This window comes from Trichosurus vulpecula, chromosome 6 (assembly GCF_011100635.1).
Source record: "Trichosurus vulpecula isolate mTriVul1 chromosome 6, mTriVul1.pri, whole genome shotgun sequence".
Taxonomy (NCBI): domain Eukaryota; kingdom Metazoa; phylum Chordata; class Mammalia; order Diprotodontia; family Phalangeridae; genus Trichosurus; species Trichosurus vulpecula.
Genome location: NC_050578.1, coordinates 230,701,432 through 230,726,475, shown reverse-complemented (window position 1 = coordinate 230,726,475; position 25,044 = coordinate 230,701,432). Strand labels below are relative to the sequence as shown.

Genomic DNA, 25,044 nt, shown 5'->3' with positions numbered 1-25,044 from the left:
TTCATTAGGTTCTAACTAAAATTAAACATTTCATTCAGTTACTAAAAAAAAAAAATCTGAGAAAGGATCCATAGGTTTTGTCAAACTGCTGAAGAAGTCGAGGTGGGGGAGAGATACAAATAATGACTGTATGATCTTTCTCTTCTTCACCAGTCTAAAATTCTTCCAGCTTTAAATCTATGATAAACAAATTTATAGATGACAAGTATATGTTAAGTATTAACTATCTTTATTATATTTATTATGTTAGTACTATGCTAAAAGATGGAGATACTAAACAAAAAGCAAAGACTCCTGTCCCCAAGGGCCTTATATTATGTATATTATGAGAGAGAGACTACATAGTGCCAAAAGGGGTGATGGCCAGGGAGGGGAGGGACATTATGATGTAACTAAGATGGTAAATAGTATTGTAGGGAAGTAGATTGGCACACTCCATCTAGGGACAGTGGTAGCATTGATTTGATCTTGTTCTGGTTCAAGAGATGGGTGTGTGTGTTGGGGTTGGGGGCACGTGCCATCTATCAGAATTTTCTCTTGGGCAGGAAGGAGGTTGAAGTTAGGAAGTGGAGAAGGAAAAGAGTAAGGTATGATTCTTATATCAGGTTATTTGTAAAAGCTGAGCTTCAGTGTCTCTTAGATGCTATTGCCTAACAGATAGCATCCAGTCTGAATATTAATTGGGTCTTTGAGATTTTAAGTTAGGCAAAATGAATTAGTGTTTCTTACAGAATTATAAAATGAAGGCTACCAGTAAGAGAAATAGTGGATTGTATACTCCTCGTACCTTCATAAAAATATGGAGGTATGAAGAATATCAGAAGTATTAATAAAACATTTTGTGTTAATTATGAAAGGGGTATATTTTAGGTTGTTTGAATGACAGCACCACACATTTTTGTTGTTACAAATTTGGCCTTTGCTCACATTAAGTATGGGAAGTCGTTATTATCTGAGGATAATTGGTACTGGAAAAGTCCATATAAAGTGAATCACTTTAGAATAAGGATCAACATTTCATACTAAATGATGGAAGGAAAAAGCTTTGTTTGGAACTCTATCTTGATAAATTTATTTTATTTATTTTATCTTTAGCAAAATTTAGGTTATAATTGTATCTGTGTACTAGGAACAAATGGAATGAAGTTTTGATTTTTATAAATGAATTCAGATTTTGTTGTTGTTGGTAGTACTTCTAATAAAATTATATGCCATGAAATAACATCCTCTACTTTTGACTTTGGAAGCATGATCATGTTTGGAAAAATATTTGAGGATCCCTCAGTTTTCTTCAGGGATTCTTTTACTCCTTTGATATCTAAATCATTCCTTTTTGGAATTCCTGCCTACAGTTAACTGCTGACTTACAATGAAGACCTTGGTGTTAATGGGCAAGAATAGTAGCTAATGTAAAGCAAGGATGGCAGTTTGATTGGGAGTTAATCTTATAATTGATTCATTAGTGAATTTTTTTCCTGTTATGTTGACTTTTACTTCCCCTTCCAACATTGAAGGGAGACCGTGGATGCAGAACTGACCCTGGATTCACTAAGAGCTAGATTCAAGTGCCACATCTGACACATACCTAGTGAGTAGTCTTCCAGTACAGTGCCCCAGGCAATGTTCATAAGAGCACAAAGTGGCAGAATTAATGATTTTTCTTGCTCGGGGGAATTTCTTCATTAGGATTTCCCTATATGAATGAAATCATAGGTCCAGACTAAAACAAAATACTCCCTAATAAATATTCCTATCACTAGAAATCCAGGTAAATTCTTTGTGTGTATTTTTAGGTGGCCTTTTTTTGGGAGGGTCAAATAAACAGTCCAAGTTGTAAATGGTTTCTCACAATGATGCTTCATACACATTGCAGAATGTTTTCCCTTCCAGATTGGGGCATCTGTTTTCATGTTAGATGACATTTATTTATATGAAATCTCATCTTCCAAAAAAGTTTTTGCTATGTTGATAATGCTACTATTTGAAGGTGTAGAAATAATTAGGTTCTACTAAGTTAAAATGTGAACATGCATACTAAATGATACCATATTAAATGTGAATAATAAAAGGAAAACAGTTGGGAGCTTAGTGAAAAATCTTTAAATGATACATGATGCATATTTTGTCTTTATTATGGTGTGCGTATTGGTTTTTATAATCTTGACTGTTGGCCTTTTAAAAACATACTTCTGAAAAGATATTTTAAAATTCTGTTTGTTTTCCTCTTCATGGAATTAGACTTAAAGGTGCACACTACTCTCTTATGTAGGTTGTGGGTGCTACATGTGTGCTTTCAGAGCTGTAGTGTGAGGAAGCTTGAAGTGGGATGGCAGGACGCCTTCATCCTTATGACAGTAACTCCAGTGATCCAGAGAATTGGGATCGGAAATTGCATAATAGACCTCGTAAACTGTATAAACACTCAAGGTAGGTGGAAAATATATACTTCACATGTCAAAGCTGTGATAAAATTGATTATGAAGACTACATTTGGTTGTAGTATCCTTACTAGAGGAATAGGATGTTACAAATGCAAGGCAGAAGTAGTATTTTCACTGAGATAATTTCAGTATTTCTATTAGGATTTGTATTTACAGCTCCAGGTAATGTTAGAAATTACCTAATTGATTACATGGTTGAAACGTGTGGAGAGCACTGGGCTGAATGTCAAGAGTTGGTTATTTAGATATTATAAAGCAAGGAGGTTGGAGCAGGTGATCCCTAAGTTCTATAATTCAGTTTCAAGTTCTCTAGAACTGGACCTTGCACTGCTCTTATTGGTATAAATGTGCTTTTGCTAATTAACACAGGTGTTAAGATACAGGAGTTAGTGCATTTCAGCTGTGCATTAATTAGTATTAGCTGTGTGACCTTGGGCATTTTACTTAACCTCTGGGAACCCTCAGTTCCATATCTGTAAAATGGAGATAACAATACTTGGCCTAAGTATATAGCTCTGGGAGGTGGTTGTGAGAAAGCACTTTGTAAGCCTTGAAATCAATAATAGAGATATTTGAAATTAGTAATGGGAAGTCTTTAGTACAAGTGATGACTTATGGATCTGAATTTGTATTTGCCACCATAAATTTTTGTCAGCCTTCATTGGTTTATGTGACATTACATTTTTTATGCTAATTGCCAAAAGATTTTATTGTTGTCGACAGTGAGCTCCTGGTTTGTTGTTAAATTAAATACGGGATACTTTAAAAAAAGCCATCTGAAAATTCTGGATTTTTTCTCCCTTCTGTATATGTGTTTTAAGTAGAAAGTAAGAATTTCAGTCAAGGCTATTCCTAATTATCAGTCAACAAGTGCACTTGTAAATAAGCACTTGTAATGTATTCTAGTCACTGCGTTAAGAATATAGGAAAAACAAGAACTTATGTTAAAAATATGCAAGAGATCCATCTGCATTAAATAAAAAGTGCCTTTCCATAGGCAATAGCTTCTTCGTTCTTCTTCAAAGCTAGCACTTAGAAGGGAACAGATACCTTCGAGGTAGTTGAATTAGATGCCAAAGAGCAGCTGGTTCCCTAGAGCTGGACGCTATTATACCCCTTCTAAGAAGTACAGTTTGAGAGTATGAACTTTTCGTGGCTGTGTAACAACAATGTTGCTAGAAGCTGCTGTAGAGGTGAAAGACCAACAACAAGAGCACACAGAAGGGCTGTTAGCACAAGTTCTTTGATCTGCTTTTCTAAGGAAAGCAACTTTAAGGAGTTAACAATCTTACTTTAATTAAACATACATATATCATTCATTTAGTTCAGGAGGAAAAGTCAGCACCCTGAACTTCAGAGAGAATACAAACAGAAATTACAAGCATGCATTATATAAACAGAACAAATAAACACAAATCCGCAGACAGTCTTTTAGCTGTCTATCCAGCAATATACCAACAGTTACCAGAGAGAGAAGCACCAATATCAGGGTTTTCAAAGCGGGGGTGGGGGGTCTGCTTCAATGGCTGCCAACACTCTTTAAACGAGTGTGCCCCCAAAACAAAACGCCAACCTCAGATCTTATATACATGTCTCAGGGTCAAAGGGTGTCACAACCATGTGACTCAAACCCATGTGACGTAGGCCTTCCCTTGACTTAAGCAGGTCATCAAAGACTCCCAATTCAAAGATTCCTTAGTGCTGAGCAGCACTACAAAACAATGACAACAAAAAGTCCACTTTACTTGCGGTTATATTTGAAAAGCAAAACTCCTCAAAGGCACTTGATTACCTCAGCATTCCAAAAGAGAAAACTGTAAACAAGTCCCACCCTAATTACCATAGCTGGCCTCCATATCATGGTTCACTCACACATAGCCTTTAGTCTACTTTCATTTTAACCTGAATATACTTTGGCTTTCCTTAATCAGAAATTTAATTGCAAGACATTGTTATATGGTAGAAAGAACACTCATTTTAGACACAGAATTCCCTTCTCTACCATTTAATGCGTTTTTGACTTGTGTGCAAGTCATTTAATTTCTTGAAGCCTATTTTCTCTATCCACTGTGCCACCTAGTTGCCCTTGTCTGGCACATTGTAAGTGCTGTATAAATGTTAACTATTATTATTCTGTGGAGAGATTAGCGTTAAAGAATAAGTCATAATTAGCTTAAATCAGATAGTATTCTGATTATTCAGGGAGAGATTAGCATTAAAGAATAAATCAGTTAGCTATTCATAATAAAGGATATGACGTAAATTACACAGTGCTTTTGATATTATAAAGGAGCAGTGTAATATAGTAGATAGAGAGCCAGCCTCAAAGCCAGGAAGATCTGAGTTAAAGGCCTGTTTTGGGCAAGTCAGTTTACTTTTCAATGTTCTACACAACTCTCTCGCAAGCTAATAGATGGAGAAGATGCTTACCTGTATTGGTAGAAGAAATTTCTTTACCTGAGAATTCCCTGTACCAGTGAAATCACAGGTCCAAACTTTACCCCTTGTTTAGTTTTTTGATTTGCTTAACTTTGGAAAGATATAATTAAAGATGTATAATTTTGATATTATTTTATTAAAGCAGGCATTTAAGTTTGCTTAAAAATGATAGGTAGAAAGTTAAGGAAAACGTCAACTTGTTCCATTTCTTGTTGTAGTAGAATACTGAATATTAGTATTGAAATGTCTTCATAAACAGTATTGAATAAATACTAAAATAATGGAAATTAAAAATTGGTGTTTGTTGTGATTTGCTATAAATAATGTTTAATCTGAACTACTAAATTGTGATAAATAGTATTGGAGGATTATTTATTGATATTATTATTTATTAATTGTTACTAGTTATTTGAGGGTCCCCTTCTGAACCTGCAAAAACTCCTTTTAAGGAAATGGGCCACTTTCCAGGTCTAAGAGGGTCTCAACTTAAGATATAATTGCTGTCATATGTTTATTTATTTTAGTGTTCATTCGAGGCTGTTTGTCTTAAGAAATGCTAGGACTAGGGAAGGTGTGTTTCTTTTGTCGTATTCTTGTAAAGTAGGGATACTTTAAGTCCATGGCAAATAATTTTGCTTTGGTACATATTTTTCAATAAACTTAAAATGAACTGATGTTGAAAATTATGGAGTTTATTAGCATACCAGAGAAATTTGGTAATCAGTACATAACAAAGGAATGTGAAGTTTCAAGTTTTTGTGTTCATTATAACTTTCCTTTTTCCATCCTGGAATCTCTAACTGGTGCTTGTTTCTTCTTTGAATATATTCCTCTAAATTTAGGACTATGCTTATGTCATCTTCTGTTCGTCTGTTTCCTTCCTATGGGCAAACTTCCCGTTTCTCCTCTTTCTGCTGTTACATAGAATTGTACTTTTTTAAGCTCAGTAAAGACAGCAATGAAAACAAAATGCCATTTATTTGGTTTAGAAAATATATTTGCATATAATTCAATTTAACAAGCATTTATTAAGCACTTATGATGTGCAAAGAATGTAGGAACATTTTAAATTGCAGGTCTCAACATTAATGTCATCACATACCATGACTTTTCCCAGCATTTATGCCAAGAGACTTTTATGTCCTTTTGTTTTTAGGCAGCATTTTAGAGATTGGGTTGCTTGCTTAAAGGGCATGAAAGAAAAACAGGAGTTCACCATTAAATGACAAATGCTTTGCTAAAAACTGCTCTCATGCAGCCTTACTGTAATGAGTTTAGTGCCAATACTGGAGTTTTGTACCAGAAGAATAATAGTTGAATTTGGGGACTTTATCATACCAGACAAAACCTTAGCACAACATATTTTGCTACTTTAAAAATGATAACATCTAAATGAGGTAAAACAGATTGTTCTATGGACACTTCATTTAAGACCAGAATTGTATATAGCCATAGCCCAATGGCTCTTTTTTCTCTCTTGTTTATCTTAATGGCTATGCCTGAAGCTGTTAGCAGTAAAACCCCTTGGAAAACCTAGTTAATGCTTGTGTGCTTGTTTTGGAAATGATGAGGAAGGGGAGAAGTTGGAAATCAGTGTCCCTTTTTGAAGGGATTCTGGCAAAGATTTCAGGTAGAAGTAAAGGTGATAGCACGGGAGTAGTCCTGGGGCTCACAAGAAAGAAGAAATTAGGAGAACTCTGGAATTGAGGAAATATATTTGGAGGTTTTAACACTGCAAGAGGTTTCATATATCATTATGTTATTTTGGGCTGTCCGGAGTGATACACTTCGAAACAACTCTCAAACTCAAGGTTCAATTGTAGTTAATTGTGCTAAATTTTTATTAAAATAGCGTATTTTTTTATAGAAAATGGATAATTCGTTAACTGTTTTAAATGCTTTCAGAACTTTACAAGGTTGATGCAAGACTACTCTTTAGCCAGTTTTGTCACCTAATTCAGTCATTTTTCCATTTCTGTCTGACACTTTGTGACTTCATTTGGGGTTTTCTTGGCAAAAAGATCCTGGAGTAGTTTGTCATTTCCTTCTCCAGCTCATTTTACAGAAGAGGAAAATGAGGCAAACAGGGAGTGACTTGCCTATGGTTACACAGCTAGTAGGTCATGTCTAAGGTCACATTTGAATTCAAGAGACTCTATCCATTGTGCCACCTAGTTGCCACTTACTGACTGAGTTTGGGCCAGCTAGTTATCTCTCAGGGGCCTTAGTTTTCTGCTGTATAAACTATATACAGAGGACCGGATGCCCTTAAAGTACCCTTCTAACCCTAGGTGTTATGACCTAGTGGATCAGAGGAAGATCTGTTCCTAGGAAGGGGGAAATAAACAGCTATTAGCATTTCAAACAAATGTCACTGAGTTGTTGTAGATTGTAGTCAAGTAACACATGTTCATACCAATGTGGTATTTGTTTTTGTAAACATTTTAAAAAGAATTTTAGAAAGAAATTTTTTAATTTAAAAAGAATTTTAAAAAAGAAAATTTACCTATGATATTTAACTAATATGAGCTAGAAAATGTACAAACCTAGGGGCCGGGAGAGAGATCTAGTGTGATAGTTTACAGACTTGAGCTGACTAGAATGTTTGCACTAATAATGAAGATTCAGGGAACATGTCAAGAAGAGGAGTTCTTTTCTTGCTTTATTTTATCCCTGAGAGCCAGTGACTTTTTGGCTTAGGGAGTTAGGAAGATAGTGTTGTCACTGAGAGAAATGGAATAGTTCACAGAATTCTAGAGTTGGAAGTTACTTCAGGAGCCATGTAGTCTAACCTCAATAGGAATTCTCTGTACATCAACACAGAATCATACACTTGGAAAGGATCTTAGAGGCCATCTAGTCAAACTCATACTTAACCAAGACTTTCCCCTACAACACCCCTGACACATCATCATCTGATCTTTGCCTGAAAACCTCTGATAAGGTCTGGGTTGCATCTACTGTATCATGATTTATTCCATTCCATCTTTATGTGTAAATTAGAATTTTTGGTAACTTTCACTTATTATTTCTAGTTCTGCCTTTTGTGTGGCTTTCATATACATTTTGGGGCCACCACGTATCCTGACAAAACATTGTCCTTTAACCAGTCCTTATATGGCCTGGAATCAAGGTCCTTTCCCATCTTGATTGTCTTCTTTTGGATGCTCTCCAGTTTATCAGTATCCTTAGTAAAATTGGTGCTCCGAACGGAGTACACTACTCCAATGTGGTCTGAGTCAACCTCTGTTTGAAAACCTCAAGTGATATTGAACCCTCACCTTTTGAAGCATCCTGTTCCACTTTTCAGAAGCTCTAATGATTGGGAAGTTTTTTCCTTCAAGGAGCAGGATAGTGTTTTTATGTAACTCCACTTCTAGCCACGGCCAGGCAGAAAAGGTATGATTTTTTACATTGCGGTTCTCCAAATACTGGAAACCAGGTATTAGTTTTCCTTCTGCCCTCAAGACTGCACTCCAGCTCCCCCCTTTCCTTCTTATCCGGATTTATCTTTGCACTGAGTAACAGATTATAATAGGACAAGGTCTCCATTCCTCTCATAATTGTTTCCTAGTTTTCAGCACTGTTAACTGGTGCCTAGGACTAATGGCAGTATTCAACATATGGTCTAACCAGAGCTAAGTATAGTATCCCATTCTTTGTTCTGAACTCTATGCCTTCATTAATATGTATTAATTTATTTTAGTCCTCCCCCTACCCCATTCATTGTACACCCACAATGAATTCTACAATTGAATTTTCCAAATATTAAGCATTAGTCCCTTTGCTAGACATTAGGTTGACAAAGATGAAGACCAGGGGTCCTTGCCCTGGGGAATTTATATTCTGCTGGGATATATGTGACATATTCATAGATAAGTAGATTGTGATAAGGTCCTGAAGAGATCCACTTAAAGTGCTATAAACAAATTGGAAAGTGGAGAGAGCTCTGAGCTGGGGGGGATGGCTGTATATTAGGGGATAATCCTTAGTTTTTTGTAGGGAAGGTTGCCCCCTGAGTTTGAGCTTTGAAGATAAAGATTCTGAGTTGTACTTATGAGGGAGTACAGTGCCTCATTGAGATGATTTAAGTGAACTTTTGCACTAGTATCAGTTTGGAGAATAGTTTAGTTTGGCTAGAATATAGTGTAACAGAAATCTTAGTGAAATTTTAAGCTGTGATAACTTCAGAAGTATGAGTGTTACAGACTTAAAAATACAATATTCGAAAAGTTATTCCAATTTCAAAAATGTTTTTTACTATAATTTAACATAGCCACTGTCAGTTTTTGAATTTTGTAAAAAAAACTTTCATCAGCTGTTGCTTAATAACTGAGAGGATTATGGCAGTAATCCTAGCTTTAAGATTATCCAGAGAATGACGTTTTGATACATACATGCCAGTGTTGATATGACCCCCACAAGAAAAATTTAATGGAGGTGTAGATCAGATGGCCAGAGTGGCCAAGCAAGAGGACCTCCTCTCCTAATCTCCTGATATGAGAAACTGTTGCACATGCAGCGCATGATGACAGAGTGTCCTGTTTTGTTAAAATGAAAATGAAAAAAAAAAGTGCTATTCAGAATTCACAAAACTAAACGTAAAAGAAATTTAAACAAGCAAAACCTTAATATGATATTTTTATAAGGATATAGAATTTATATTTCTGAGGTTATTAAAGTTTAGAGCTGCAGTAAGACTTTTGGGACGCCCCGTATGGAGAATCTGTAGGGAAATTATATGAAGTGAGGCTGAAGAAGTGGCTGTTCTCCTGGTTAATGTCAGCCTCTCTACATTAACTTTTGAACTCATCTCCTCCAGCAAATTGCTCTCACAATCATCCCTTTTCTATCTCAGTTCTTCATTTTTTCCCTATATACTGGTCCCTTTCCTGTTACCTTCAAATAGGTCTAGATCTTCCTCATCTTTAGCTCTCTCTTGGCCTTCCCATTCCCTCAAGCTAGTGTACTAAATTTCTTTTTTAGTTGTACTAAAATTTTTTTTACAGTCAAACTCTGTTAGGGTGGGTGGTGCAAACTATCTGTTTTCCTATTTTTTCCCTTCTCTCAAATTACCACATGATCTCATAATTGCCAAATCTGGTGGGCTTTTCTCAGTCCTCATCCTTCTTGACTTCTTTGGAGCATTTGACATGGTTGATCACCCCTTTCTCTCTGAGTTGTCTGGACACTGTAATTATTCTGTTCTTAGTTTCCTTTGTTGGATCATTTTCCATGTTCTGTCCCCAATGGTATATTCAATCAAACAATAAGCATTTATTAAAGCATCTACTGTGTAGTAAGTACTGTGCTAGGTAAAGAAACAAAAAATAGTTTCTGCGCTCAAGGAACTTAGATTCTATCAAGGGGAGACTGTACCCATATCAGCAAATATATTCTGCCAGGTAAGTAAGAGGCATAGATGGTACAGTATGTATATATCTTGTGGGGATCAGGAAAGGGTTCCTATTCCAAGGTTTTGTTTCATGCCCTCTTCTCTCCTCCAGTCTTGAATCTTCACCTGCCTGTTGGTTGTCTCAGATTGGATGTCCTGTAGACAGTTTAAACTCAGCATGTCTCAAACTGAACTCATTATTGTCTTCCCACCCTCCCCTCCCCTCTCCCTAAATTTTATTATTGTTGAGGGTACCACCATCCTTTCAGTCACCCAGGCTCTGAACCTAGGAGTCAGTCATCCTTGAATCTTCACTCTCTCACCACCCCCACCCCCCCATCTTTTGCCAAGGCCTGTCAGTTTTGCTTTCATAATATCTATTGTATGCATCCCCCTCTCTCCTCTAACAGTGCCACCACCGTAGTGTAGGCTTTCATCACCTGTTGCCTGAACTGTTAAAGTAGCCTCCTAATTGATCTCCATTCTTTAAGTCTTTCCCTTTCCCAAGTCTTGCTCATCTCAGTCCCATCATTCACACAGATGCCCAAGTGATTCTAAAGTATCACAGTAGTCTCCTACTTGGATTCCCTACCTAAAAGTTTCCTCTTCTTCAATCTTTCACACAGCTGCCAAAGTGATTTTTCCTAAAGCACAGGTTTTTTCCAAGTCCCATCTTACTTGATACTCTAATGGTTCCTTCTTCTTGGATCAAATACAAACTTATATGTTAGACATTGAAAGTCCATTAACACTATGGCTCTAACTGGCTTTTTCAGAATTTTTATACATTTTGCCATTTATCCACTCTTTGGTTCAGGCAAAGTGGTTTTTTTGCTGTTTTATCACACAACATTCCATCTCCTGTCTTCATAAGTCTCTTTTCTGTCTTAGAATATATTCCCTCCTCATTTCTGCCTTTTAAAATCTCCCTTAAAAATTTCTTTCAAAATTGCAGCTTAATTGCTGTTTTCTAGGTAGGAGGAGAACCAACACAGCAGTGTCATTGAAACCATGGGAAATTAAAGTATCCTGAAAGTGGTTATGTTCCAACAGGACTGAGAAAGGGCCTTAACATTCAGTAGTCATTCATTAGTGTTGATCTTTTGAGAGACTACTTTGAATAAAAGGATGGGGTTGGAAGTTAGATTGCAAGAGGTTGAAAAGTAATTGTGTGGTGAAAAGCACAGCAGTTTGGAAATGTACTCCAAAAATAACTGTGCATATCTTTTGACCACTGCTAGGATTCTGCCCCTAGAGGTCAAAATCAGAGGGATAGGACCTATATGTACAAGAATATTTATAGCAGCACTTTTTGTTGTAGCAGATATCTGTAAATAAAGTTGGTACCCATCAGCTGGAGAATGATTGAGTGAATGATCAAATTGTGGTATGTTACTGTAGTGTAATTCACCATAAGAATGATGAATTCAGAGAAAACTGGGAAAACTTGTTTGAACCAATGCAGAGAAATGAGCAGAAAAAAGAACAATTTACAGGATTACCAAAATAATGTAAAGGAAAACAACTTTGAAAGACTATAGAACTATGATCAATTTAGTCACCAATCATGATTTCAGAAGACTGACAGTGAAGCACTTCCAGCTCTTGGTAGAGAAGTGATGGATGAGGGGAGGGGTCTGTCCTGAGGGCTAAATTTGGCCTGCTACTTTGTTTTTGTATTACCCTGAAACTAAAAATGGATTTTTTATCTTCAAATATGATAAAATCTTACTTGAAAATGTGAAAGACATTTTAAGCTAATGGGCCTGTTTAAGAACAGAGTAGCTGGTCTACAGTTTGCTGACCCCTGGACTAGAGGTACAGAATGAGATGAGTTTTTTTTGGATATGACCACTATATTTAAGTGTTTTGGTTGAATATACTTTATTTGTTTTAGGGGAATGGTTCAATGAGACTGTGAGTTTGAGTTATTTAGTGAGTAGCAATAGATTTAATAAACAGCACCAATAAAATATTTTTTAAAATACAAAAATTCATAAGGAAGCACATAATCATTTTATTACTACTGTGGTTAAAAAACACTAAAAAAAACCCCTGTACATAGCAAGTTTGTGGTTTCTCGTAGTCAATAACCAGAAGACATTATGGGTCATTGAGTTCAAGTTCTCCTCATTTTATACATGATGAAACTGAGACTCAGAATGGTTACTTGCTCAAGGTCAGTCACAAAGGTAGTTAAGTGTCTGAGGTGAAAATTTGAACCCAGATCTCCATGACTACAAATCCATCACACACTTCATTGTTCCATGTATGTAATACACTCTTTTTTTGGCCCTTTGTTTATTGAAATGTTTATTTTTTATTTAAGTTCACAATAAAGAAAATTCTAAAAGCAGTTTTTAAGAATGGGTGGTGAGACAGTTAAGTGAAGACATTTTTTCTTAGAAGTTTAGCAATGAAAGGAAAAGGAAGGATAAATAGGCACCTAAACTGGAGGCACAGACAGATGAAGTTTTTTGTTGTTCTCAAAGACAGGAGATGAGTATGTTTGTAATCAGTAAGGAAAGAAGGAGTCATTAGATAAAGATTTGAGATGGAAAATAGGAAGAGAAGGGAAGGAATGACTTCTAATGGAGGTGGCAGAGTGTTGCTGGTCAGGTCAAATTCAGACCAGTCTGATAATTCAGGTTTAAGATTGAGATGAAATGAGAAATTTTAGAACATTTAACAGTTTAAAAAAAAAGGTTTACTTAGTCATAGCAGAGGAAAGACATTCAGCAGGGACACATTAAATTTAGCTTCTCTACCTCAGTAGTGTTGGCCATGTTTATCTGTGTATCATAAACCTGAGGGAAGAGCTGATGACTCTGGTGCTGTTTTCTCATTCTTAGGCCTACGGGAAGCTATATCAGCAACCCAAGTTATAATCCTCTAAGCCATTTACTGTAAGTCTTGAGGATATTTTTATTACATTTTAAGGAGAAATTAGCCCAGCCTATGTACCAGATATCACTTCTACCATAGGAGGGCACAAGTGGAAGAGGGTTAGTTTTGACAAGACTACTCTGACCCTGGAGCAGAGTATGGGTATGAGTTAAGATATGGAGACATTTTTGAGGTATGGAGGAGGTGAGATAAAAGATCTCTTCATACATTTCCCAAGTCTCAGTAAATTAGGCAGGGTTATCATTTGAGGGAGAATGAGGTTGAGGTAGAGTTGGGGGCTCAGCCATTGTTGAGGATTTGTAGGGTTTAAACACAGAAAGGACAAGGGGGTTGGGGATTCACAGGTGAAGGAAAACACTTTCTTAAGTTGTCTTAAGTCTCTAAAGAGGACAGAAATGTCCTGTTGGAAGGTGGGCAACATGCTTCATTATAGATTCTATGGAGACATTGGTGTTGCTTTGATTGTTGTCTTCGGTCTTTTAAAGTTGTTTTTCTTTACAATATTGCTATTTGTGTGTTAGTTCTTCACTTGGTTCTACTTACTTTACTCTGTGTCCATCCATACTATCCAGGATTCTCTGAAATAATCTTTTTGTTATTTCTTATAGCACAGTAGTACTTCATTATTTGTTCAGCCATTTCCCAGTTGTTGCCTCATTCCCCCTACATCAGAGTCAGAAAAATTGTATTACTTGCTGCTGTCCTTTTCTTATTTCTGCTTTCCCCACATCTCTTGAGTTTGATTTATTTCTGTTCCAGACTCCCTGTGTATATGTGTATATTTAACCTTCCTTTGGCCATTTGAGATGACTGAGATTCATCTGATGTTTACGTTGCTCATTCTTTCTTCCATGTTTGTATATTCTTATGTACCCCAGTTTTAAGAAATAACAAATTATACCTCCTGCTTTCTCCTTTCTCCATTTAATGTATTTTCCCTTTCTATTTCTGCTATTCAAGCCCTCAAAACAACCAACCCACCCCCAGGTCCTCTTATTTAACTCCCTCAGTGTCTTTCGAAGTTCTGAAGGGGCACGCGCTACTTTCCCCCTTATTAGAATGGAAGCATTATATCATCATCTAGCTCCTTTCAGATTTTCAAATAAATTTACCCATTTAGATTTCTCTGAACTCCAGTGTTTATATTTCAGAGTTTCTAGTTAGCTGTACTCTTTTAATCAGAAATGCTTCAATGTTCTTTGCTTCACTGAAGGTTCACATCTTCTGTAGGATTATTCTCAGCTTTGCAGGGTAAGCTGTTCTTGATTATAAGCTATATCTTTTGTCATTTGGAATTTTGTATTCTAAGATCTCTCATTTATGCCAGTCTTAATGTCAACTTTACTGTAGTTCTTTGATACTTGAACTACTACTTTTTGGGATGCTTCAGGTATTTTATTCTTTGATGTGGGAGCTCTCGATTTTGGTTATGATATTTCTGGGACTCTAACGTTTGGAGTTTCTCTCAAGAAATGATTAGTGGATTCTTTTGATCTTCACTTTGCCTACTTGTTTTTACACACGCGCGTGGGTACGCTACATGTTCTTTTTTTTGTCATAGTTTTTAGAGACTTTTTAAATGCTCTCGATGTATTTTCCAGGCTTAGAAATATTTTGTATTAGAGAGTTTATATATTTTTCTTTTTTTTCTATCTTTTAAATTTGTTTTAATGTTTCTTACTGGCTTTTGGAATTACTGATTTTTTGGGGGTCTAATCTGGTTTTCAGGGAGTCTGTTTCTTGGGTAAAATTTACTACTTTTCTCTTACCAACTGTTTTTCTTCCTTCCATTTTTTTCCTCCACAAGCATTATTTCATTTTTTATCTCTTGCTTCGGTTCTTTTAGGTATTCATATATTCCTTGAAGGAAATTATTTTTTCCTTTTAATCTCTGCATAAACTGTTTTGGGGATCTCTAGATTTGCAGTAATTTTTGATGCTGATCACTGTTTTCTTTGTTTACTCATTTCTTCAACTTTAATTCCTGACTTGGGGCTTTGTGCCAGGCGTCAGCTCTGTCATCTGTTGTGTTTTCATGTATATTGAGTTTTTTTGGTCTCAGGTTCCTGCACTGAACTTGTCAGTACCCTCTCTGGTATCTCTAGTTGGAGAGTTAGGGTCCTTAAAACCCCTCCACACCTGAGTTGACCTTGGCTGAATGCTCCTGGTTGGGACACTTAAAAAACCCTCACCCTGAGGTTTTCTGACCACTTTGGGCCTTTCTTGTGGGGCCTTCCTCTTGCATCTATACACAGAGCCTTCTTGGCTATATATTTCTCTGACTAGTCCCTGGTCAAGTTGGGAAGCTGGTGCTGGCTTTGTTGGTGTTCTTTTTCCTTTGCCCTTGGACTTCTGGCTGACTTTTTTGTGCTTTCAGGGTTGAAAAAGCTATTTTAGTTTTACATTAGATTTCTTTATTGCCATTTGGTCTAATGAGAACTTTAGAGTTTTGTTGGAATAGATATACAGGAGCTGGGCAGTTTGCCTTTCATTCAGTCTTCCTTCTTTGATGTAAGTAGAAAAATTTAATAGGCATGCATGTGATCTTGTTTTTTTATTTAACTTACTGTTCTTTCCTATGGAGACTTTTAATTTCTGACTGTCATAACTGCTCATATTCACATAGCATAGTAAAAAGTATTATCTTCAGAACAGCCCTATAAAGCAAGTATTAGGTCCATTTTATAAATGAGAAAACTAAGACCTGGAATACTTAAATGATTTGCCTAAAGTCATACCTTTTCCCAGAAATATTTGATGTAGGTATTTTACTAATTTAGCTCATTTTTTTCTAACTCCCTATCTCTCTTCTGTGCCATGCCATGTCTTTCCATTGTGCTTATTATCCCTCTTTGCTTTCTGTCTGAAAATTCTGATAAGCATCCATCTAAGCTTATATTCAAATCATTGGTCAAAGTTTTGAAAAGACTTAATGACAGATTCTTAGAGCAGGCCACTAGAGATCTCTACTTTGTCACTGATTTCTACTCTTTGGGTCTGGTAATTCAAGTAAATCCCTGTTTACCTAATTATATTGTCATCTAGTTCACTTCTTTGTGTCTTCTTTACAAAGTGTTTGTCAGGGTAAAATAAGTTAAGCTATTTTCTTGACAAACCAGGCTAGTAATCCCATTTAAGGAAACTATGTTGGTTTGGTATGACTAATCTGGTGAAACCATCTTGACCCTTTGAGAAAAGGATTTTGTTTATTAATGAGCCCTTACTATGTCATAAGGCACTGTTATGAATTCTTGTATTATTGCTACCTATGTGTGTATATACATTAATTTTAAGTTTTTGGTAAAAATGTTATACTTGCAAAACTGTCTTAGTATCACAACTTGACATAGTTCCTTTCATATCTTAAGCACTTGGTAATACACCTTACATTTATACAGTACTCTATAAGTTAAAGCAATTTACTTGCATTACCTCACTTGATTCTCATAACCCTGGGAAGAAACTGGAAATTAGAGGAAATGGGAAAGACATTCTCACGTAAACATCATCAAAATATTACATTTTTAAGACCTTACTTGCAAAAGTGTATCTATTATTTGTTAATTGACTTTCCCAGGGTCAGATAACTAGTAAGTGAAACAGTTCTTCCTCCTGTGTCGTGCTTCTTCATGTTGAATGAAATTATGTAGACACAGAGATGGGCATGTTTTCTTCCTACCCTTCTTGTCTCTTACACCTTATTCCTCTCTACATACTCCACAATCCAGGGACACTGGCCTCCTTGCTGCTCTTTGAAGAAGGCACTCTCCACCTCCCAGCTCTGAGTGTTTTTGCTAGCTGTCCTTCATATCTGACTAAAGCTCTTTCTCCTCATTTCTGCCTCTCTTGGCTTCTTGTAAGTCTCAGCTGAAGCCTGATCTTCTGCAAGATCCTTTCCCAGTTCTCCTTAGTCATGATGCTTTTTCTCTGAGACTACCCTCAGTTTATCTGTATTTAGCTTGTTTGTATCCGGTTGTTTTCATTTACTCTTCCTTTAGACTCAGCTCCTTGAAAACAGGGGCTGTTTTTTTTTTTTTTTTTGGGCAGGGTGGGGTTGGGGGGGGTGGGAAGGGGGAGGGAAGAAGCAGCATTCTTTGTATCCCCAGTGTTTACAGTTTCTGGCATAGTGTGGGTGTTTAATAAATGCCAGTTGACTGATATACATATACCCATACATACATACATATATAAAAGTTATGATATAAACCCTCAGGGGTGTGTGTGTGTGTGTGTATGTGTGCATGTGTGTGTTTTTCCAGCTCTACTACATACTAGTTGTGTTACTTAACCTCACGGCAGCTAATTTTTTTCATCTATAAAAGGGAGATGACAATATTTGTAGTCCAAGTATTATCCAAATAGTCCAAGAAATAGAATTAAGTACAAGGTATTAGAAAATGAAGTTATATGTGTGTGTGTGTGTGTGTGTATGAATGTAATCTCTTTTAGAAGAATTGTATGATACATCATGGTGTATTATTAGAATTGTAATATAAAATACATAACAAATGCTGTATATTAGATCTGATTCTTTGGGCTTGCATTATTTTCTGATGACAGGCACAATTTATGTGATGTATTAGGAAAAAGAGCCTTGAAACTAATAACATTTTAGCATATGTTTTGACTAGGGTTTTGTGGTGTTTGGTTTTTTTTTTTTTTTTTTTTTTGCTTTACATAGAAGTTTGATTATTTAACCCACATTTTAGCTGATATTTTTGCTGACAAGCTCCTAATTCCTTTTCTGAAGTTAGCCAGAATTGGAGCTGTCTTCTCTAAGTTGTAGAAGTCAGAGGAAGGCTCTTTGCTTTTAAAAAAATAGAATTTCATTCTATATGATACAAATTAGATGCCTAAAGCAGTCAGCTATGGACTAGAGGTACTTTGGAGGACAATCACTGTATCAAACTCCAATCTGCAGCCTGCTCAAGTTACCAAAGATACATGCATCATACATTCAATATGAGACTTTGCCGCAAGGTTTCACTCCCACACGGGGAGCGCATGCTCTGTTTTTCATCCGGGCCTGAATGAAGACTGAGCTGTCCATTTACTTTATAAATTATAGATTGTAGCATCCATAGCTGTTTAGAAGATAAAAAAAGTTTTGTTTCTTTAAAGGGTAGTACTTAAGATAGTTTCTTAAAATCAAATAGCATTTCCTGAACTCTATTCTTTGGTTACTGTCTTGAAGGTAAAATAAATAAAACGTAAAAAATGTGATGAAAAGAAGTTTGCTGTATCATTTTCAATTGGCTTTCCCCACTTTTACTGAAACCTGGAAGCTGGCAAGGTTAGAATTAGCTTTACAGATGGCATTTGGCAGTATACCACTAAGCTCTCTTCTCTCAGCCTTCTTTCTCCTGTCTGTCAATTACACTATCCAATGGCTGTTCAGAGATAGAGAAATGGACCGACCACAGCTCATACGATGCTGTTAGGTTAGAGACGTCAGTGCTGCACTACCCACGGCTGAGTCAGTGACTGTGAGAAAATGAACTGAATTAATATCTAGAGGGGGGTTGCGTCTCTGAACATTAAGCAGCCTAAATAACTGCAACAGGATTATTGCACTTGGAAGGCAGAGAAGCAGGAGAAAAACTAGAGGAGTTGGGTGTATGAGAGAGGAATAAGATTATTTTGAATGGTTCAGAGGAATCTGTAGAAGATAATGGAAATACCAAGTGTGCTAAACTTTGCTAGTAATGCTCAAGGATGCTGACCTGGCTTTCACTGCTGCATTGTTTGAAAGAGCAGAGCTCCTTTGTGCTCTGATTTCAAAAATTTTTCCTTGCTTTTGTGTGTCTACCTTGGCATGTTCAACAGGAAGGTGTGTATTTATTTATTTATTACATGATAATCTCTGAGGTTTAATAAGAGATAAACAGGGAAAAAAATGCTTGGGTTCTTTCTCCCCTTCCCCCCCTCATTTTGATCACTTAAATTTTTGAATGCTAAAGGTCATTCATTCTCTCTCACTTTAGTGGCAGATTGTTTTAAAATAAGTGGCATGTGTCTTTTTTTTTCCTTTTGTGTTTTTGGTGGCTTTTTATTTAAAAACCTACTGGAATCTTCTTTTAACTTGAGATTGCAATAGTTTTGGTAATCTTTTTGTGTATCATCAAAATGATTTAAGAAAGAAAGAATTCGTAATTTATTTGTTTTTGCTGCATCTTTTAAAAAATCAAATCCAAGGTGAGAATAAAGTAAATGAAATCATTTTTAAAGAGCAAAAAGTTAAATGTTCCTCCTTTTAAACAAGCATTTTGAATCAATACAATCAAGTATTAGTTAAAATAATGCTGTGATTCATTAAAGAATAGAAGTTGTTGATCAGATGATTTGGTGATTGTTGATTTGAAACAAAAAGTAATCTATATGTAATTTTTCTTTAAAAAGATGGTACAAATTGAATTTATTTCCAAGATCGTCAATATAGTATTTTCAGATGGGGCAAGTTACATTACTGTCATGTGTTTTTGTTTTAATAGACTGAAAGAAAATCGCTTAATTCAGAAGCCAATATAATTTAAAACTTTGGCTTATATTAACCTCTTCTTTGCTTTCTCTTATGCTTCTCTGTTATCTCTTCTCTCAGTGAATACTATTATCTAGTTATTAATGTTGAAAGGACTTCTTGAATATGTCATATTTATTTTAAATTTTTTATTTAAATTTTATATACTTGAATAATGGATAAAAGATAGCCTTCCATGTAATAAAAGAAAGTGCCAGTGGCTATCCTCATTTCCCTCCTAAAAATTTGAAAGTTTCTATCACCGTCATGTTAACTTACTGTTTAGGCTTTTGTCTTCTAGTGTCACCTGGTTTATATTTATTTGCTAACTTTTATTAGAGTAATTTAACTGAATAATACCTAAAGATATAAATCTTTTCTTAACTCTTCATTTGAAATATTATACACTCTTGAATATCTCATGAACTTATGCTAGGTAAAGAACAAAAAAAGGTGACTAACTTTTTGGAGGAAAGGGGAAGAGTTCTCAAGTTTATTGGAAAGATGGCAAAAGTAAATATTAATTAACTCCTCTTGGTGTTTAGAAGTTTGAAATGCATTTCAACGGGGTAACTTGCAGGTTGGATAAAGTCTAGAAGTTTCAACATTTCTTTGGTATCAGGGTCCACTTCAGTGATCTGACTCAAAGCAGAGACCTTGGGGGCGTAGTTATTCCTCCTTTCTCTTTCTTCTTTCTGCAATTTGATGGAGATGCCTTTCAGAAAAGCCTCTCTGCATTCACTTCATCAAATGAAGAACATATCCCGTGATTTTGTTGCGGAGCTTCTTGCTGGGGTTGTTGGTGATACCCTCGTATGCCCTTGTTTGTGTGGAAGTTGTTGCCCAGGCAGATGTAGTACTTTTTTTTTTGAGGGGAGATGGCGGGGCAATTGGGGTTAAGTGACTTGCCCAAGGTCACACAGCTAGTATGTGTGTCAAGTGTCTGAGGTCAAATTTGAACTCGGGTCCTCCTGACTCCAGGGCTGGTCCTCTACTCACCGTGCCCTCTAGCAGCCCCGTGATGTGGTGCTTTTTGATGATAGCCTTTGGGTTTGGGTCCGGATGTGATCCTCATTACCTCTGGGGAATACAGGGAAATGACACTAACTTTTGTCATCAGATTTTATCCATCCAAACAATGCATCGTTTTTTTCCTTAGTTCTTTGATCTTAGCCACAGGGATTAGAGAGCTGTAGGAAAAAAAATAAATGCTTTATGCCATCCCTGTATCTCTATTGCCTTTTCTAGTTCTCTCAGATTGTTCTTTGAGGGTGAGTTAGATAGCTATAGTGTTCTTAGCTACGTGGCGAAAATAATTTATAAAAGATGAGTGTTGACACTGGGGGAAATGGAAAATAGAATTCTTAATAAAGATTTTTATCCTAATGATAGAGATGAGCCTTAGCTTCCTTAAGGGTAATGAGAAATGGTTGAACTAGTTTATTTCTAAGGGTCTTTTTAGCCCTGACAGTCTGTTTTTATAAAATCTGGTATTTACTTTGAATTATATGACCATTAAAAATGGTTAATTTCCATTTTTCCCTTCTAGAAATTAAACATCTACAAGGCTGTAGGAGCCTTGTATAAAACTGCACTTAATTTAAAAAAAAATAGTTTCAAATCAACCTAGAAATGTTAATTGTTACCTTTTAAGATAATTATATCATACATCTTTTTCCAGCACAAAGGATTTTTACTTACATTCTTATGCATTATCTATTCAGTAGTCCTGTGAGAGAATTAATCTGTTATCCTATTTTGGAGAAGATGATATTGAGGCTCACATAGGTTAAGAGATGTGCCTTAAGTTTTATTCTTAGTAAGTAATAAATCTGAGACTCAAATCCCAAGACTACTCTTTAAATTTATAAAATTACTTCAACTCTCATTTTCTTTCTGAGAATGTTTATAATGTCTCTCTTTTTTTCTAATTGAAGTATATATTTTTTCTTTAGTGGATAGGCTGAGATTTGCAAGACATGGAACCTTTGCTCTTCAGAACACATTATTCCATTCTCTCCTTTGGTGTCTTGTGGGTTCAAAATTGTCTTGTTATTTGAATTTCCTTTATTTTTGAAGGTCTTTTTCTTGGTTGCTTGCTGAATTTGTTTGTCATTGTAATAGTTAAAGTACTACAGAGTATTGAAGTTTGCTGCCTAGGATCTTTTCTTTTATCTGGAGGCATTCTGTGGGTTCTTTTGATTAGCATTTTGGTTTTTGTGTTCAGAAATTCTTGGTAGTTTTCTGTATTATTTTTTACATTATAGTGTTCAGATTTTTTTTAATCTGTATTTTTCTTGGAGACCTATTATCTATAAGTTGTCTTTCTTCAATTCTTTCTTTGAAATAAATTTTGCTTGTTATAGAGAGACATTTTCTTTTAATGTAATTGTCTTTTTCTTCACTTGCAGATCAACCTTCACTTTCATGTATTTGTTTTCCCAATCAGTTATTCTCTTATTTTGTTTCTGTTGATGAGACTTGTCACCATGGATTCAAGTTTTTCTGTTGTGTCAATTAGTTCTACTGCATGGACTATGAATTTTGCTTTAACAATTTTTATTTATTTTTTTAAACCATTTAGGAACATTATGTTGTGATTCTGTGCTCTCTTGGGAATCTGCAGGGTCCCATCAGATGGTAGTTCATTTTCCATTGTCTTTAAGTGTTTATTCATACATGTCTGAACTGTTTCACTTGATTTGGAGACCGTATTCTCTTCGGTAGTTAATGTCATCCTTATTGATTTATCTCTTCTCAAGGTATTTAATTGAGTTTTCCTCTTGAGATCTTTGATAATTTTAGTCTTTTTTTTTTTTTTTTTAAATTCTATCGCTTAATTTTCTGGTTCTCTTTGGTGGCAATTTTACTTGTGTTCTGGACCTCAAAGCTATTTTAGTCTCCCCTCATGCTGAGTAACTGAGGTTTTGTTTCCCTTAGTTCTGTCTTAAAGTAACTTCTTGGGGACAAAACTGGCCTCTTCGAACACTGGGCTTTTTTTCCTCAGGCCTGATGGAGTGCCGCATAGCTACGTACACGTCCTGCTCTAGTTTGCTCTGTTTTTCAGTTGTCTGGCTTAGTTTTCTTTCAGCACAAGAGTACTGCCTTGCTGTTCTTCCACCCTGAGCAAGCTTCTGCTTTTTGGTTTTCTGTCCCTGGGAAGAAGGGTGGTGGTAGAAATGTGTTTTATTTTAAGTCCATTGTGGGTTGGCTTGTGAAGCTCTACTGTTGGGAGTCTGGTTGTGGGAAGTAGAGTTCTGAGAAAGTGCATTGGAGATAAAGGAATTAACCTCTTTAATGTTAATTAAATTGTTACCTTGTTTGGGTTCCTGGTGTCCTAGACTACTGTGGAGACAGCTGATACTGCTTTTGTCCATAATTCCTGTTTTGGAAAGGTTTAGAGATTATGAGGATCAGAAAAAATGTCTAGTTCTCCATATTCTTAGTCATGTGACATTCCTTTTTAATTTATAGAAAAAAGAATGGAGATTTTTTTCCCATTATCAGTCCTTTGGAATTGTGGTTTGTTATTGAATTGATCTATTATTAAGTCTCTCAAAGTTTTTCATTTTTTATAATATTGTTGTATAGATCATTTTCTTGGTTCTATTTACTTGATTCTGCATCAGTTCATATAGGTCTTCCCAGTTATCTCTGGAACTGTCCCTTTCATATTTTCTTGTAGCACAGTGTTGTTCTGTCACATTCATATACTAAATCTCCAACTGATGGGAAAGAAATTACATAAGAATAAATCTAAAGGTATGAATTTAGATTAAAGCTGTAGCTTAATAGCAATTTAAGTGAAAAAGACAATATTTTAGATGTTTACAGCATGCTGTAGTTTCCAGAAAAGCTAATGTGATTACAACTAATCAAAGTGTTAATGAAGATGTATAACTAGGGTTAAAGGCATTGGAAGTAATATATGTTCTTGGTTCTAGTCAGGTTATATTTGGAACCATGTATTCACTTTGAAGTACCATATTTATAATAACCATCTTCAAAAACCTGAAATCCTTCAGTTAGGAGAATCAGATACTTTGTGTACTTATAAAAAGCAGAACTAGATAGAAGCAAGAGTTCCATATAGGAGGAGAGATTTTTGGCTTAGTATAAAGAATTCTTACAATTAGAGATGTCCAAAATTGGAATGGACTGTCTTGAGTGTTCTATCAAATGTGATCTTTTTCTTGAGCTCCTCATCTCCTTCCTTTATATGTCCTTTTTATGATCTGTAGTGTACTTTAATATTCTTGTTTCTGTTTGTACTTCTGTTGATCTTTGTCCAAATCGTCTTCACTGTGCTTCCTTCTGGCTCTGAATTTCCTTACATGACTATCTCTTATAACTTGGTAGATAAATATAAACATTTTCCCTTCCCCCCTTCTCTTTTAGCTTAAAGATTTTTATTACATTCTTAAGACTTTAGGGAGTATGTGTATGTCTGTGTGTATATGCACATATACATAGGAATATTTTTGGTCCTTTTAAAAAACGTTGCCATCATTTCCCAATAGATTGCCTTCCATTTAACAAGGAACAGTAGTTGAGCTAACAAACATATTAACCATTTCCCTATTTTTGGCCAGGTTGTCACCAGCCTTCTTCTAATCAGTTTCCCATCCTTGATTTCTTACTCTCCATTGCTACTCCTCATTTCCATTCATATGACCACACTCTAGTTCAGGCCCTTATTGTGGCTTTTCTGGGTTATTGTTTTAGGTGCCTAACTGATCTTCTATCTTCAAGTCTCTTCCCTTCTCTAGTCTATATTCTTTGTAATTTTCTTCATGCCTGGGTTTGACCACTTATTTCACAACTTAAAAAGCTTAATTGATTCCTTATTGTTTCTAAGAAAATATACAAACTTCTCTCTGTCATTTAAAGCCTTTCATAGCCTATCTCTGATGTACCTCTTCAGCCTTATTATACTTTACTTCGTTTCACACACTATTTACTCCCTCTAAACTGGCTAAAAAAAAAAAAAAAGCAAAACTTCTTTAAAAAATGTAGCCAATTCCAAAAACGAACATTTCTATATACAAAGTAGAACAGAAAAAAGAGGACTATACGAAGCTACAGATTTGTATTATATACAGCTTTTTAAAAAAGTATTTAATTCAGCGTATTACTTTCAAAGCTACCTTTCTTGTCTGCATTTCCTTTCAAAGTTCCTTTTAACCTCTTATAAAAAAAGCTTCAGTGCTTCTTTTCTTCTTGTTTGGGGGCGTATTATTGCTAGTTTCCTGACTCTCCCAGTCTCTTCCTATAATTAAAAAAAGTCATAATCCTTTTGATAAATGTATATAATCAAACATGATAAACCCACACATTTGCCACAT

At 35.6% G+C, this 25,044-nt stretch overlaps 1 protein-coding gene across 3 annotated transcripts in view; it reads left to right on the top strand.

The window, feature by feature from the left end:
- Positions 1-25,044, top strand: part of BTBD10 (BTB domain containing 10) — a 91,504-nt gene that overhangs the window by 27,944 nt on the left and 38,516 nt on the right. The window contains exon 2 of one of the 3 annotated variants that reach the window (XM_036764580.1): positions 2,270-2,427. The exons of 1 other annotated variant lie outside the window; for it this stretch is intronic. In XM_036764580.1, coding sequence (XP_036620475.1) covers positions 2,327-2,427 — 101 coding nt within the window. In that variant the 5' untranslated portion in view covers positions 2,270-2,326. Of the gene's footprint in view, positions 1-2,269; positions 2,428-18,878; positions 19,013-25,044 lie in introns of those variants that run through there. One more of the 3 variants, XM_036764578.1, reaches the window with a different exon arrangement.